Consider the following 14,927-nt stretch of genomic DNA (forward strand, 5'->3'; position numbering starts at 1 on the left):
CCGGCACCCAGAGACCACCATGCCTCCGGCACCCAGAGACCACCATGCCCCCAGCACCCAGAGACCACCATGCCCCCAGCACCCAGGCCCCACCATGCCCCCAGCTGGCAACTGGGGCATAGAAACAAGCAGAGTAGTGGAGGAAAGCTGCTCAGACCTCCTGGGCTCACAGCCAAGGAGCTGCCTGCCCAGGGGTTCCTACTGCAGAGGGGACATTGAGCCAGCCTGACCGAGGCCATAGAGCCTGGCTTCTCTAAGACAACATTCCAGAAAGGCCTCACCTTGTTTCCCTGCAGGGGTCTGCCAGGCAGCTCCTTTAAAAGGGCCCTCAACTGTACTGTGCCCCTTTGTGGGTGTATCCTGAACCCCAAGCTTACCTCCAAGAGATGCAAGGTAGGAGACACATAGCTCTGAGTGGGAGATGCAGTGCTGGCTAGAATACATGAACTCAGAGAAGTCAGACCAGGCCCTGGACCTTGGTGTTTTTCTGTGCTCAGAAAAGTCCCAAGCAAGAACGTGCTGTTCTTAGCTCGCAGAAGGACCATCCTCACACAACCAAGATCCCAACCTTGTTACCAGCTTCACTAGAAACGAGGAGGCAGGTTTAAGTCTTGCACTGCTCTAGATGCAGAGCAACAATGTGCTTTCTAGTGGCTTCCCTAATGGATGTCCAGCCAGATGGCCCACACCAGTATGTGAAGGTAGACCTTACCAAGAACCTGGTGGAGGGGGAGAGGCGCATGGATTTCAGGAATCACAAAAAACCTGGAGCAAATCCTGGATCCTGGCTAGAGGGCATGCACGTGCTCATGCATGCATGCACGCTACGAAGGGGGGCAAACAGCAGGGATTGGTGATGGGGAGAGGGGTGAGCTGGGCAAAGTTTGCCCCTGCCTTGACCATCCATGGGGCAGGGTTCAACAGGGGCCTCAGGCTCCCTTCTCTTGGGCCACGGGGCCTGTGGCACCCTGTGAAGAAGTGGCTGGCCCAGGGCTGCGAAGGGTAGTGGCTAGCAGGCTTCCAGCTGGCACAGGTCTGCCCCCATCTCTCCAGGTGGAACCAGCAATGAATGTCTCTGTGCAGAGCTGCGACGATTATGGCCAACAGAACCCATGGGAGAATGTGAAGAAATAAAGGAGAGATTTTAAAGAAGGATGGGAGATTGCCATTTAAAAATAGTCCTGCTGAGCGCTGGTGGCTCACGCCTGTCATCCCAGCTACTCAGGAGGCTGAGATCTGAGGATCACGGTTCAAAGCCAGCCTGGCAGAAAAGTCTATGAGACTCTTATCTCCAATGAACCACCAGAAAACCAGAAGCGGCACTAAGGCTCAAGTGGTAAAGCACTAGCCTTGAGCTGAAGAGCTGAGGCCCAGAGTTCAAGCCCCATGACCGACGAAAAAAAAAATCCTGCTTAAAAGCAGGTAGAATATCAAGAGGCCAAAAGACATGGTAGAAAAGGGGCCAAAGGCCAGCAGACCTCCACTTCCCAAAGATGAGAGCAGTGAGGGCTGGTGCGATGCCATGAGCCCCCTCCCCTGCCAGGCCTCCTTGAGGAGGGCCAGGGACTTCTACCTGCCCTCTGGATGGGTTAGGAACACACATGGTACATGGAATGAGCGAGGCTCTTTGGGGTCTGGACATGACCTCCTCTTCAATGGGCTGTGGGGGGCCAACAGGCAGGAAGGGGCTCCAGGACCGGAGTAGAGTGATGTCTGCGTGGCCACTTACAGCCAAAGGCCTTCACTTGCCAGGGAGAGGTGGCTGTAGGGAGGTCTTCTTCCCCCCCAGGACCCAAGGGCGGTGAGGAGCCCATCACTGTGTGCATCCTGGGGCTGGGGCGGCCACGTGGAGCCATGGGTGGGGACCGCAGGTCCCCCCCGGAGGGCAGTGGGGGCCGTGCAGGGCCCCTGGCGTCTGCTGTGGGCTCACCTGCCTTAGGGGCGGCTGCTGCAGGCTGTGCATTTCCTGCGGGGATCGCATGTGTGTCTGGACCCTTCTGTGTCCAAGTTGGGGAAGGTGGGACAGGTCAGGGTACGAGCCTCCAGGGGCTCGGGCCCTCAGGCACTCTTGGCTTGGCGGGAGGGTGGCTGGAAGGGTGGTAGGCCCAGTCCTGGGCAGCCCCCAGCAATCCCCAACAGAGCTGGGCTGGGCACACTGGCTATCCCACTGACCTGGCTGTCAGGGAGGGGGAAGCGGCCACTGCAGCGAAGATTCGGATCATGGCCATCTTACAGAGGTCCGCGGTGGAACCTGGGGACAGGAAGGGTCTGTTTCAGGGGACAGAGTGCAAGGCACAAGTTGTTGCTCAGCACACTTGGGTCTCTCCATGCACCTGACGCTGAGCTTTCTGAAAGCCCTACAATGCCGCCTCCCTCACCGCCCCAGCCCTCCCCTGCTCAGCACCGTGGGGAGTAGGCTTCGAATGCGTTATTCAGTAGGCCTGAATCAGGCAGGCACTTGTAGTGGAAAGGCCCAGGTCAGGGTGCTGGCTAGGCTTCCAGGGACCCCCCACTTGCAGATATGGAGATTCAAGGAAACGCCTTCCTTGACAGAGGACCCTGTGCTGAGTGCTGACCGCACAAGGCTGCGGTCACTCACTGCCCCCCCCCCCACCATGGGCCCTGCCAGACAGGTAAGACCCAGGAAGCTGGTGTGAGGACATTCCCAGGAGCAGGAAATACCACAAAGTTTGGTGGGCACTGCCTAGGCCTGCACTTGCAAACCCGAGGAGCAGGCAGACTCAGAAAAGTAGCAGAGGAGCCAGCAGGCAGGAGGCAGCTGCAGACAGCAGGAGGCAGAGCTGGCTGGGGCCCCTGTACCTTGCACCACGAAGTTCACTGCTTGTCGCTCTGCTTGTGCCCGGAGCTGTGGGTCATGTGCAGAGATCCTTGGCAGGGGTCTCCTTCTGCCCATGAGGGATGTCACATAACCTAGGTTACAGGAAGAAGCAGAAGAGCATCAGAGACAGACAGGTGGCAGGGCGTTTGGGGGCAGGGTCCCCCCTCCCTCCCACACCTTGTGCTGACTCAGGGCCTCCCTCGGAGCTTCCTGGCTTGTTGCCAGGGCAAAGGGCTCTGCGCAGAGAGTGGGGCCGCGGCACTGGCCCTGGCTGGCCAGCCGGCCCGTCTGGCTGCTCCCTGGCTTGCAGCCACACGTAGGGCTCACACAGGACAAGAGGGCAGCTTTTACTCCCCAGAACTCAAAGCTGTGTGTTAGGCATGGCACAGCAGCCATTCTGGACTGCGTGGCAAGTGGAGTGTGGAGCCAGCAGTCCCAGGCCAGGTCCGCATGGGGGGCAGACCCAGCTGTTCAGGCCTGAGTGAGCTTTTGCAGGCCCATGGCAGTTGACCCGGAGCATGGGGTTCTGGACCTTGGGTGGGTGTGAGGCCTTTGACAGCAGGGGCTACACTTGTATATCTGTGGGGGGCACTGGACAGCTGTGTGGGGGTGCCACAGCTGTGGGTCAGGAGTACTGGATGGCCAGTTTCAGTTATCCTGCAGCTATCTTCCCCGACAAGGACCTGAAGGCTGCCGCCATCTCAGACTCACTTCCACCCATGGTGGGCACCAAGGACCCCGTGAGGGAAGGGAGGCCCTGTTCACCACCCACTGGCTGGCCCGGTGGACGCCTGTGGACGGCATTTGCCACACCTCACTGCTGCTCTAGCTGCCCTCCAGCCACTTCCATTGCTTCTTTTCTTCTTTTTGAATTACCAGCTCTATTAATGTCAAGAATCAAAAGTAGGCAAGGAAGACCACTCAAGGGAAGTCTTTATTTGGACCTACTATATTGTAACACCAGGGGGCAACATAGAAGACATCTCCCAGCTGCTCACACGTGAGCCAAGCAGCCTGCTTGTATAGCCAGAAGGGGTGAGCAAGAATGGCTACACCAATCCTGCTTCCCTTCATGAAAACAAAAGCCTGTGCTTGGGCCAGCCAAAGGTCTTCTTCCAGGCCATCCGGGGAGGGGGTGCTCCCCCTCCCACCTGGGCGGCTCAAAGTCCAATACAAGCTGTTTGCCTTTAAAAGACAGAACTGAGTGGGGCACTGGTGGCTCACGCCAGTAGCCTAGCTACTCAGGAGGCTGAGATCTGGAGATTATAGTTCAAAGCCAGTCTGGGCAGAAAGTCTATGAGATTCTTATCTCCAATTAAACACCAAAAAAGCCGGAAGTGGATCTGTAGCTCAAGCAGCAGGGCACTACCCTTGAGCACAAAAACTCAGGGACAGTGCCCAGGCCCTGAGTTCAAGCCCCAGGAGTGGCACACACACAAAAGGGTGCTGATAACAAGGGCTTATCAGTAAGAGTGCTTTCACAATATCTAACAGTGGTCCAAGTGTGTGCTGTTCCTGACCTGTGGGAGATGGGTCTCTACCTCTGTTTCACTATCGCTCTTTCAGCACTTCAAAATTGAGAGTATTTTAAGTTTTGCTAGGCTCCTGGGCAGGAAGTGGTTAGTGCTTCTGGGAGCTATTCATCTCCAGGCCCAGGCGCCTAGGCCTTCTGGCTGCAGGGATGGAAGGGGTTTGCTCTTGCTCTTGAGCTCTGAATATGCCTGGAGCAGGCAAGGGTTCTCAGTGTGTGGCCAGTGGTTCATGGTAGCATTCCGTCATGGCCAGAGGAAGCAGCCAGGCCCAAGGCCATCTTCTGGTAGGTCATGGAGAAGCTGTGCGAGGTGTGCCGAGACCCCAAGCACAAGTCCCTCATGAGCCCTTGGAATGTCTGGGGTGCTGTGGGCTGCCCAAATCTGTCTACACCCCTACGGACATGCTAGAGCCAGTTAGCACTGACTCTTTTTTTTTTTTTTTTTTTGTCCTGGGGCTTGAACTCTGGGCCTGAGGGCTGTCCCTGTGCTCTCCAGCTCAAGGCTAGCGCTCTACCACTTAAGCTACAGCCCCACTTCCGGTTTTCTGGTGGTTTATTGGAGATAAGAGTTTCACGGAGTTTCCTGCCCGGACTGGTTTTGAACTGCAATCCTCAGATCTCAGCCTCTTGAGTAGCTAGGATTACAGGCGTGAGCCACCGGTGCCCAGCAGCACTGACTCTTGTCAGGCCAATTCTCTAAGCTGATTATTTTTCTCTGACTAGAGAATATTGGTTTGTGTGTGCTTTTCATTAATTTCTGTTCTCCTATTTCTTTTCTTCCTTTTCTTTCATTAACACTGCTTCTCTTTTCCAAACTTCTTTGTGTCACAGGGTTCTTTCTGAGATACTCTTTTTAATGTATTCCTTTATACCCTGGTCCCATGGTTTTGATGAGATACTTTTACTGTCATTCATGTCCTCTTTATGAGATGCCCTTTTTTGCCTTAAATTACTTAGGATCATGATAATTTACATATAGATATGTGGACAGATAGTTACCCACAGAGATACATATAAAACTAGCTTCTTACTGCACTGTAGTCCCAGTCATAATTGGCTTGGATTCTTGAAATCTGTTTGTGTTTCCTTTGAGACCACACTGTGAAACTCTTTCGTAAATGGACCGCATGCCTTTCACAGCAATACATCTCTCCATACTTTGTGCTGCTATCATCTGTTTTTTATCTATCTGTGCAGCTATCATCTGTGAACTCAAGGTTGCTTTGATGCTGTAAGAGCCTGGCTCTGTCTTCCCCCCATGTGACAATGGCTTTTTCTTCTGTCTCTCCAGGCAGAGCTGATGGCTTGCACTCGTCTCCTTCCCAGATTCAGCAGCCTGGTTCACACATTGTCCACTCGTTTATCTATCCACCCACCCACAGGACCCCAAGCCACGGACACTGCCGGCTGCTAGAGACTTTGCTGTGGCTGGCTTACCTGTCTGGTGACACTGGGAAATAACTGCTTGGGCAAAGTCCTTAATTTTCTTATACTTGTGCAAAAACCTCTCCAAGAAGCAGGTGGTTTCTTGAACAGTAACTCCGAGGCAAGCAGCAAGCCGCTCCTTCCCTGTAGGAGTCAGAAAGATGCATGATCAGAGTCTAGGCTAATTCATACCAACTGAATTAAGGGTACTGAAGTCATGTGTCTCAGAGGTGACTGGGTGTGTGGAGATGAGCCACTGCAGGCCTCAGGGACAAGGTGCTGAGTCAAGGCCCCGTGGCACTATGGAATGCAGTACTGAGATGGTAATGGCTTTGGGGTCATAGACGAGGTGCCGAGTCCACTGACCTGGACAGGGCCAGCTAAACACTTACTTGTTCAATAATGTGCAGTATGCCAGATGCATCTGTGAAATGAAGGAGAGCCAGTGCTGTTCTTAGCGTGGCCAGTGGGAGGTCTGACTGCACAACTGGGGGAGGCTCAAGAGGGCCCCAGAGGAAAGGAAGGCCAGGAGAGGACATGGCCGCGTAGGGCTCTTGGGCTTTAATGTTTATTTTAGAACATTGGCATTTTGCTCCCAGAAGAGTGAGCTTATGGAAGGGTCTAGTTGGGATGGCACTCAAGTTCCAGTATGCAATTTGAGCCTCTGCTTGCTGGATTCCGGTGCTAGGCCCACACAGGCCGAGGTCTAAGTCCATTTCCATCACCCTAGGAGGCTCTGTGTGGCCTTGGGAAGTTGCCTAACCTGCGGCAAATCTGTTTTTCCCCTTGTGATTTAGGAACATCAGTGCTTATGCCCAGGGTTGCTAGGGGAACTCTGGGCTCAGATGTATAAAGCTCCAAGCCATATCTGGCTCCTACTTGATATTTAGTAGTCATTCTTTCCCACTTCCCCCCAGAAAGGAGCAATGAGGAGCCCCTGTGGGCAGGTGTGGGAGCTGATAGGAGAAAGCCTCAGCTCCGGGGGCTGCGTCAGTGGAGGGAGGCCATCACCATGCCACAGAGGGCCTGCTTGGGGCTAACTCAGGACCACATTAAAGGAGACTCACGGGGCCTTCAGACAGGGTGGTCCAGAATCATGGCCAGGGAGAGAGGTAGGGCTATGAAGATAGGAAGGCACCTCTAAGGAGCAGGCTGATGGCCCTTGCAGCTCTGCTCCTCTCTTCAGTCAGGTCAGGCCTGGTCTTCGCCAGGTGAAGCCTTTTGCAGTACTGGACACAATAATGTTGGAGTCTTTGGGACAGTGAAGGGTGTATATTAGCTTCCATTGCTTTGCTAGGATGAGAGGGAAATGTGATGCTCTGTTCTCCCAAAGCTTATCCCAGAAGAAGGGAAAAAGTACTTGGAGGCGTGGGTGCTTCTTCTAGGTCATTTGGTTAGAAAGGAAACACTTGAAAACTTGGGACTTAATCAAGATAGTACGTCATCTTTTCAATGTGTGTGTTTTGCCACATTTTATTTAAATAATCTATACATCTTTCTGTCAGATTCCAGTCATTATCTTTCAGCTGTGGCATAGCTGTGGGACAGTCTGCTCTCCTGCAGGAGTCAGATGATGGCTGGACTCGGCCAGCTCAGCCTCTTGCTGGGTCTTTCTCACCTCCGATCTGCCACTGTACCCTTCTGGAAAGTTTTATTTTAGATATTGCAGTTTGGGGCTTTATACTTCTTATTTGGCTCTTTTTCTCTAGTTTTTCCCCTCTTTGCCCCCATTTGTTATGAGCATGTTTCCCTTCACATCCTTGGGTATACTGGTTATAGAACCAGTGGCTCACACCCGTAATCCTAGCTACTCAGGAGGTTGAGTTCTAAGGACTGCAGTTCAAAGTCAGCCCAGGCAGGAAATGCCATGAGACTCTTATCTCCAATAAACCACTCAAAAAAGCCAGAAGTGGCGCTGTGGCTCAGTGGTAGAGCGCTCATCTTGAGCAAAAGAAGCTCAGGGACAGCACCCAGGCCCAGAGTTCAAATCCCAGGACTAGAAAAAAAATCAATCCTGTCTGTTCATCTCTGGATCCGCTGCTACAAAGGCCTTTTCCCCTGAGCATGGCCATGCTGGGCGGTGTCTTCACATGTGTAGGAATTTGAGATTGTATACAGCGTGGAAACTGGATTCTATTTGTTCTTCACAGGGTTACAATTTTTCTAGAGGACAGTTGATTTAGCCAAAATCAAATTTTAAAGTCTATCTCCTTGCAGTAGCTAGCAACTGAAATCTGAGATCAGCCCTTTGAGCCTTAACTGGGCTGAGGTTGTTCCAATCATGCAGTTAGGGTCAGCCAGCCATCAGAATTTGAGCTTCTCCCTGGTTCTCTTCTTTCTGGAAAATTTCCCTTTATTTTCCAGACTCACTGGCAGCCCCAAACTTTGTCCTCTGGTTCTTCAAGTTTGTGTGAAGCTACAAGGTGGTGAAACACCCTGGGCCACACTTTTCTTCCTGTCTTCCCTGGGTTACTGCTTAGGGCATTCTGGTAGTTTTAGTACTTTTGCCTTAGTAGATGGCTGGAGTCTTTGGGAAGGTTGGTCTGATGGGAGCTGCGTGGCTAATGCTACAAGTTTCATCATGGCTGGAGTGAGCTGCTTTCTTCTGCAGAGCTGCTGGGCTATCAGAAGGGCACAAGGTGGTCAACATCCAGCTGAGCAGAAAGTCTGCTCACGAGGCCAGGGGACAAAGAGGCAACGGAGATCAGCACGGGAGAGGCTGAGACGGAGGCAGAGGTCCCGGCCTGCACTGCTCCTCTCTCAGTGGTGCAGGCCGGCACCCTCGGTCACCTGTCTCTCCCTGAGTGCATGGCTCTTGGCTCCTGGCTTCTCTGTCTCTGCTTCACAGGCACTGGTTCTTTTTCGTCTACACTGTCATGAGTCTTCTTTGTTGTAACCATGTGTGGGCTGTCTCCCTTCCAGTTTACCCAGGATTTTGTGGTAGGGGCACTAAGCCTTCTCCACCCGTAAAATATATAAAACATAGAGTTTGACTTTTCCCAGATGGCTAATTATATCCTGTGTGCATGTGTGCACACACGCACATCTGCTCACACATCACCACAGATTTAACCTTAGGAAGACGTTTTTCTCTCAGTGCTGCTCCACGTGTATTGCTCCCTATCGCTGTCTCTGTCTCTCTGGATGAGCGAGCACCCAGCGCGTGGCAGAATGCGGGCCAGTCCACCGGACAGACTTCCCCACACAGCCCCCATGCTTCCTGCTCTGCGTAGGCAATCCTCGGGGCTCCCTGTGCACTAGGGAAGCGCGGGATTGGGCTCTGCCCTGCCTCACATCACTTGGAACAGCACTCCTGGCACAGAAGGCCAGTATACCCCATGCCCTCAGTCAGTCCCTGCTCACTGCACTGTCTGGGGGTGGGGGCAGCAAGAGTTTCCGTGTCAGGCTCTCAGAAAGAACGTAGAAGTGGGTTTGGGGACTTGGAGGTGGCTTCCTAGAGGGGTCAGGTTTCTGCTAGGCTCAGAGACAGCTGGAAACAGGCCCAGCAAGCTGTGTGAGTGTGGGGCACCCCAGTAAGTTAGCAGATGCTGAATTTGGCTGACTAAAAGAGATGCAGTAGGTCCATAAGCCAGCCTTGAGTCAAGGCCCCTGACAAGCTCAGGCCGCAGGGGTCTGGGGTGGGTGGGGTGAGCCTGCTCAGGGTGGGGTGAGCCTGCTCAGGGCTACGGGGGGCTGAGCATCCTTTCCTCTTGCTTCACTGCCTGTGGCTTGCTCTGTCTTCACCAGTCTTCACGTTTCCTTCTTTCTTTCTTTATTTTTTTTTTGCCTTGAACAAGTAGTCACATATTTACTGAGATGTAGAGATTCTTTCCCTTTTCTTTTTTTTAAATTGGTCATACGTCTTGAACTCATGTCCAGGGTACGGTGCTGTCCCTTAAGTCATTTGCTCAAGGCTAGTGCCCAGACTAGCTTTGAACCTCGATCCTCAGATCTCAGCCTCCTGAGTAGCTCAGAGCTACCAGCACGTGGCTCCTATTTTTTTTTATTGTAAAGATACTATACAGAGGGTTACAGTTACGTGAGTGAGGTAATGAGTACATTTCCTCTTGAACATTGTTACCCCCTCCATTGTTTTCCCCCTACCATCCCCTCCCTCCCTCCCTTCCCCTAGGTTCTTTTTTTTTTTTATTGTGATTAGGTGATTACATAATTTCCGGAATTTCACAGTACTGTGGAATAATGATGCTCATTTAAAGTCACAAGTTCATTCTAACTTTCCTGGAGCAAATTGTCTATCACAGTCTGTAACATATAACGGTGTTCACATGTTAGACACCATATATGTGAGCAGCAGCGTGGGGATATTTAGTAGTGGTTCAACCAGATGAGTGGGAGTTCTTTGTTTCTTAAGTCCTGTTAGTTTTGTCGTATCACCTAACATTTTGGATTTAGCATCCACTTATCAGGGAGACCATGTCGTTTCCTTCTTTAGAAGGCTTCTTCTGTGGCCCAGGATTCCTACCAGCATCCTCCAGCACCTTCCAGCACCTTCTAGCACCCAGGCTGCCCACATGTGGCTTCTGTGGAAAAATCGCTGCACGTCACAGACAGCTGCCTAGGCCAAAGCCCCTTGACCTTCCCTAGAGCACGAGCCATCTAGGAAGCTGGGGCTTACTTGGGTCCTCAGCCCCGTTCATCAGCAAGGTTGTTTCTAACAGAGACATAGCCGGAGCGAGCTAGGCAGCAGATAAACAGCAATTCTGGCTGTCAGGCGGGCTGGGGACAATGGGGCAGCAGAGACGGAGGCTTTGGGTGGGAGCCTCTGTCACCAACAGGGCTAAAAGCAGCCAAATTACCCCCTTCGCCAGCATCACGGCTCATGACTCATTGCTTATTTACAGTGCATCCTTTCCTCTCCAGAAAAAGTAAAGCCAAAGCTCCAGAAGGAGCTACCTTTGTCTGGGGTGCCTCCCTCCAGGGAGGATGTCCCCTGGGAGGGAACAGACCAGGTAACTATGAGGGGAGTTGTATCTGCATTCCTGGTCCCTCCCAACTGGGTTTGCAGGGCCAGCCCCACGCAGGGGGTGAGTGCTGGAATATCTCTAGGACTGTTGACAGATGTAGCACAACTCTGAGGTGGGACCCAGACAGGAGGCAGATGGCAGAGATGTGAGTGTATGGTGCACATGCAGCCCCAGCAACCTTAAGAGGACGTCTGTGGAGGGGAGGCTGGGCACAGAGGTTAAGGGCTTCCGCTTCTTCCTTCCTTCCTTCCTTTCTTCCTTCCTTCCTTCCTTCCTTCCTTCCTTCCTTCCTTCCTTCCTTCCTTCCTTCCTTCCTTCCTTCCTTCCTTTCTTCCTTCCTTTCTTTCTTTTCCTTTTTTCTTTCTTTTTTTCTTTTTTTGCTGGTCGTGGGTACTATCCATCAGCTCCTCAGCTCAAGTTAAGTGCTCTACCATTTGAGCCACAGCGCCACTTCTGAGGGCTTCATTTGAGGCTGCCTGGCCAGCAGGTGAGGGTCAGGATTTAGCCTGGGCAGGTAGAGGCGATAGCACTGTATGTGTTTACAGCACATTGTAGTCAGGATGCAGAGCATCAAGATCTGATCCAGCAGGTGGAATGCTATGCTACCATCTCAGGGGCAGATTCAGGGCTCAGCAGGAAGTCTGTGGAGGGAAGGGTCAAGCAGCGCTGAGAAGTCACTGATGTCCCCAAGTCTGCCTTCTAGACTCTGCGTACCCAGTCAGAACGCCCTCGGAGGTGGGGACATGCTCAGTTGTCCAGTGAGGACCACATCTTCTCAGCCACGCAAGCAGAATAGAAGGGGCTCCTGCTCTGGTTCAGGTTCTATGTGAGGCCCTGAACAGATGAGTGGAAGCAGAGCTGGCTGCCAGCTGACTTTGAAGAGTGAAGTGGCCACAGAGCAGGCTCTGCTTGTGCTGAAGGCCCACAGGCTGGCAGGAAGCAGAAGCAAAGGAAGTGGAGCCCCCCCCCCGCAGTTGGACCTCAGATGAGCCCCCTGCCCAGCCCTCATCCCAAATATAGCTGGCAGGGGCTCACAGGGGCTCTGAGGTAACAATGGATTTATTTTATTTTTTGTAGGTCATAGGGCTTGAACTCAGGGCCTGGGAGCTACCTGTGTTCTTTTTTTGCTCAAGGCTAGCACCTACCACTTTGAGCCACTTCTGGTTTTCTGATGGTTAAATTGGAGATAAAAATCTCATGGACTGAGGCTGGGAAGGTGGCTCAGTGGTAGAGTGCTTGCCTTGCATGCATGAGGCCCTGGGTTTGATTCCTCAGCACCACATAAGCAAAAAGAAAAAAGCCGGAAGTGGTGTTGTGGCTCAAGTAGTAGAGCGCTAGCCTTGAGCTGAAGAGCTGAGGGACAGCGCCCAGGCCGAGAGTTCAGGCCCCACGACTGGACCCCCCCCAAAAAAATCTCATGGACTTTCCTGTCCAGGCTGGCTTTGAACTGCAATCCTCAGATCTCAGCCTTCTGAGTAGCTAGGATGATAGGCGTGAGCCACCAGTGCCTGGCACAGTGGATTTTCAGGTTTTGTGGCTACTTGGTACACAGAGATGAGTAACTAATATGGCAAGTGTGACAACTGAGCAGGGGAGAGTGAGTGAAGACACCATGGAGAAAGGCTCCACGCATGCAGTGTGCCCCACGGAAGGAAGGCTGAGTGCAAAGCCCCAGGGGCTGAGGGGCTCTGGCACGGACGCGCTCGCCATCGGGGAGGAGGTCCACTGTCCTGCAATATGTGCAGCGTGTGAAGAAAGGAAGGGCCACTCTGCCTAGGGCTGGGGGCCTGATGTTTGGCTGGGGGAGGAGGACGATGGGGAGGAGTTTGTTCCTGAATGTGTGCTGAGAAGAACCATGTCAAACCAGAGCCCACGCTCAGACGGTTTTACTTGAAAGCCTTGGTGTAGATCTGAACAGGGCCTCTAGGCACAGTCCTTCACCCCTCTCCTCTTGCTGCAGCAGGGTTCGTGGTGTGGAATGCTCTGACTAGTGACTAGTGCGCAAATGTCACCATCACGTCTACGTCTGTATAGACAATGCACGGGCAAATGGCTGCTGGTTAATGGGTGACCCTGTCCTGCGGCCTACCTGCTCCATAGATCACTGAGTACACTGCCTTCTTGGTCTGCTCTCTGTCGGCAAGGGTCACGCGCCCCACGGGAATGTCTTTCCTGTGTAGAGAGATAGCACAGCGTCACAGACAGTTGGCATTGCCTGCAGAGGGGCCTTTAGTCCACTCCACACATCTCCTTTCCACTCTAGAAGCTCTTCACCATTTCAAGCAGGGCCTGTCCATGGGAGTGGAGATATGTGCAGCCTCCAGCTTGTCCAGGTACCCCCCGCCACACACAAGAGATATACACAGAGACACATATACATATGCACACAGACACACAGACACAGACAGATACACACACAGACACATAAATATATACACATATACACACAGACACAGACACACTCACACACCTCTCTGCTCCCTCCACAGCCACGGACCATGCAGCTTTGCTGCTGCCACAGGGGCCCGTGGGGACGGAAGGGCACGAGAAACATCACAGAGCCCCCCACTCAGCCCCTGCCTGGCGGGGGATAGCCATCCTCTGTCCTGTAGGGTTCTGGGAAAGTTGGTTCTGGCAGTCTCTGCTTGATTTTGGGGTTCTGAGGTAGGATGCGCCCTCGAATCTGCCTCCTTCACCGTTTTCACTGGTTCACCAGTTTCCTCATCGATTTTGAACATCTAACTTCTAAGTACCGACACATTTCTAGTTCCCTTCCCTGTCGCCACCCACGTGGCTGTCTCACTCTAAGCCTGGCTTTGTGCCGAGTTGTATTTAGACAGGAAGCCAAAATCTGAGATGCATGTGCTCAGAAGAAAAATCTGTCAGCTGCTAAGTCACACTCTCCACTCAAACTCCCTACCTTTACTTTGGAAATCCCATATGGGCGCCAAACCTGCTCCTAGGAAAGACAGTAACAACCGATGTTCTTCGAGATCCCAGCACCGACCAACCAGTGAAAAACCAAGAGGTCCAGCTTGTGCTGCAGCCCTACCATCTGGGTCAGCTATGGTGGAAGCAGACAATGCCTGGGCTGCAACGGCAGGTCCATGGCTGGGTGGAGACACTGGGGGCAAGCAGGGATCCCCAGACCACACAGGTGACCCTCAGTGTCTCACCCAGGGCCCACGGCAGGCGGCATCTCAGAACCTGCTTCACAGAGGACCCAGCACGATAAGCAGCCATGGACATACCGAGCAGTACACTCCGAGAAAGAGAAGGAACTCCCTTCTCTCCTACAAACATTATTTATAACAGCTGATTCTATGTGAAGATACTCAGAAAACATCAAAATGTTGCAAAAGTAGAAACATTAAAATCATACTGATCACAAGACAATGAAGCTAGAAAATGAAACCAAAAAGAGCCCTTCCATCCAGAAATAAGCTAAGAAACAAAAACCAAAACACTCAATAAACCATCTTTTGTGTTGAGGGAAATACAAACAGAAATCAGAAATGAGAACTATTTATTTGTGGCATTGGGGTTTAAACTCAGAAACTCAAACATGCTAAGCAAAGTGCTCTACTGCTTGAGCCACACCACCAGCTTCTTGCTTTATTTTCTCAGATAGTGTCTAAAAATAACAAGTGAAAAATAAGAATGGAGGCATGGCTCAGAGGTATCATGTCAAAGTAGCAATTGTAAGACTCTGAGTTCTGAAAAAAATCCTTGGGAATAAGATAATCTGCTAGCTCCCCAGGCTTCACAGAAGACAGATTCCTGACCCAGCCAAGGGAATTCCCCGTCATGTTGTACGCAGAAGCAAAAGCTAATCAGCTCTGCAGTATCCATGATGATCAGTAAGTCACTGCTCCAAATTCCAGTCACATGATTCAAATAAAAATTACCTGACATCCTGGGTAACAAGATCAGCAGACTGGAAACCAAGAGGAGAGCCAAGACTATAATAGGACTCTAGGAGACACTGATATTGTGGCCATCAGACTTCAGAATAATTGTGATTAATATGTGTACCACAAATTACAAAGTGACAAATTGAGTAAACACCTAAAAATTATTTTTTAAAAAAGTCACATGGAGGGGGGGTGGGGAAGGGGGGGGAAGGAGAAGGATTGGGATTGGGGGG

At 52.1% G+C, this 14,927-nt stretch overlaps 1 protein-coding gene across 4 annotated transcripts in view; it reads right to left on the bottom strand.

Annotated features, from left to right (window-relative positions):
• The window catches only part of Poln (polymerase (DNA directed) nu), a 107,493-nt gene that overhangs the window by 6,104 nt on the left and 86,462 nt on the right, over window positions 1–14,927 (bottom strand). For 3 of the 4 annotated variants that reach the window (XM_013023930.1, XM_013023929.1, XM_013023928.1), the window contains 4 exons: window positions 12,870–12,952; window positions 5,808–5,939; window positions 2,821–2,931; window positions 2,173–2,251 (listed from right to left, as the gene is read on the bottom strand). In XM_013023930.1, coding sequence (XP_012879384.1) covers window positions 2,173–2,251; window positions 2,821–2,931; window positions 5,808–5,939; window positions 12,870–12,952 — 405 coding nt within the window. The remainder of the gene's footprint in view (window positions 1–2,172; window positions 2,252–2,820; window positions 2,932–5,807; window positions 5,940–12,869; window positions 12,953–14,927) is intronic. The other variant, XM_013023931.1, reaches the window with a different exon arrangement.

This window comes from Dipodomys ordii, unplaced genomic scaffold (genome assembly GCF_000151885.1).
Source record: "Dipodomys ordii isolate 6190 unplaced genomic scaffold, Dord_2.0 Scaffold71, whole genome shotgun sequence".
Classification (NCBI taxonomy): Eukaryota; Metazoa; Chordata; class Mammalia; order Rodentia; family Heteromyidae; genus Dipodomys; species Dipodomys ordii.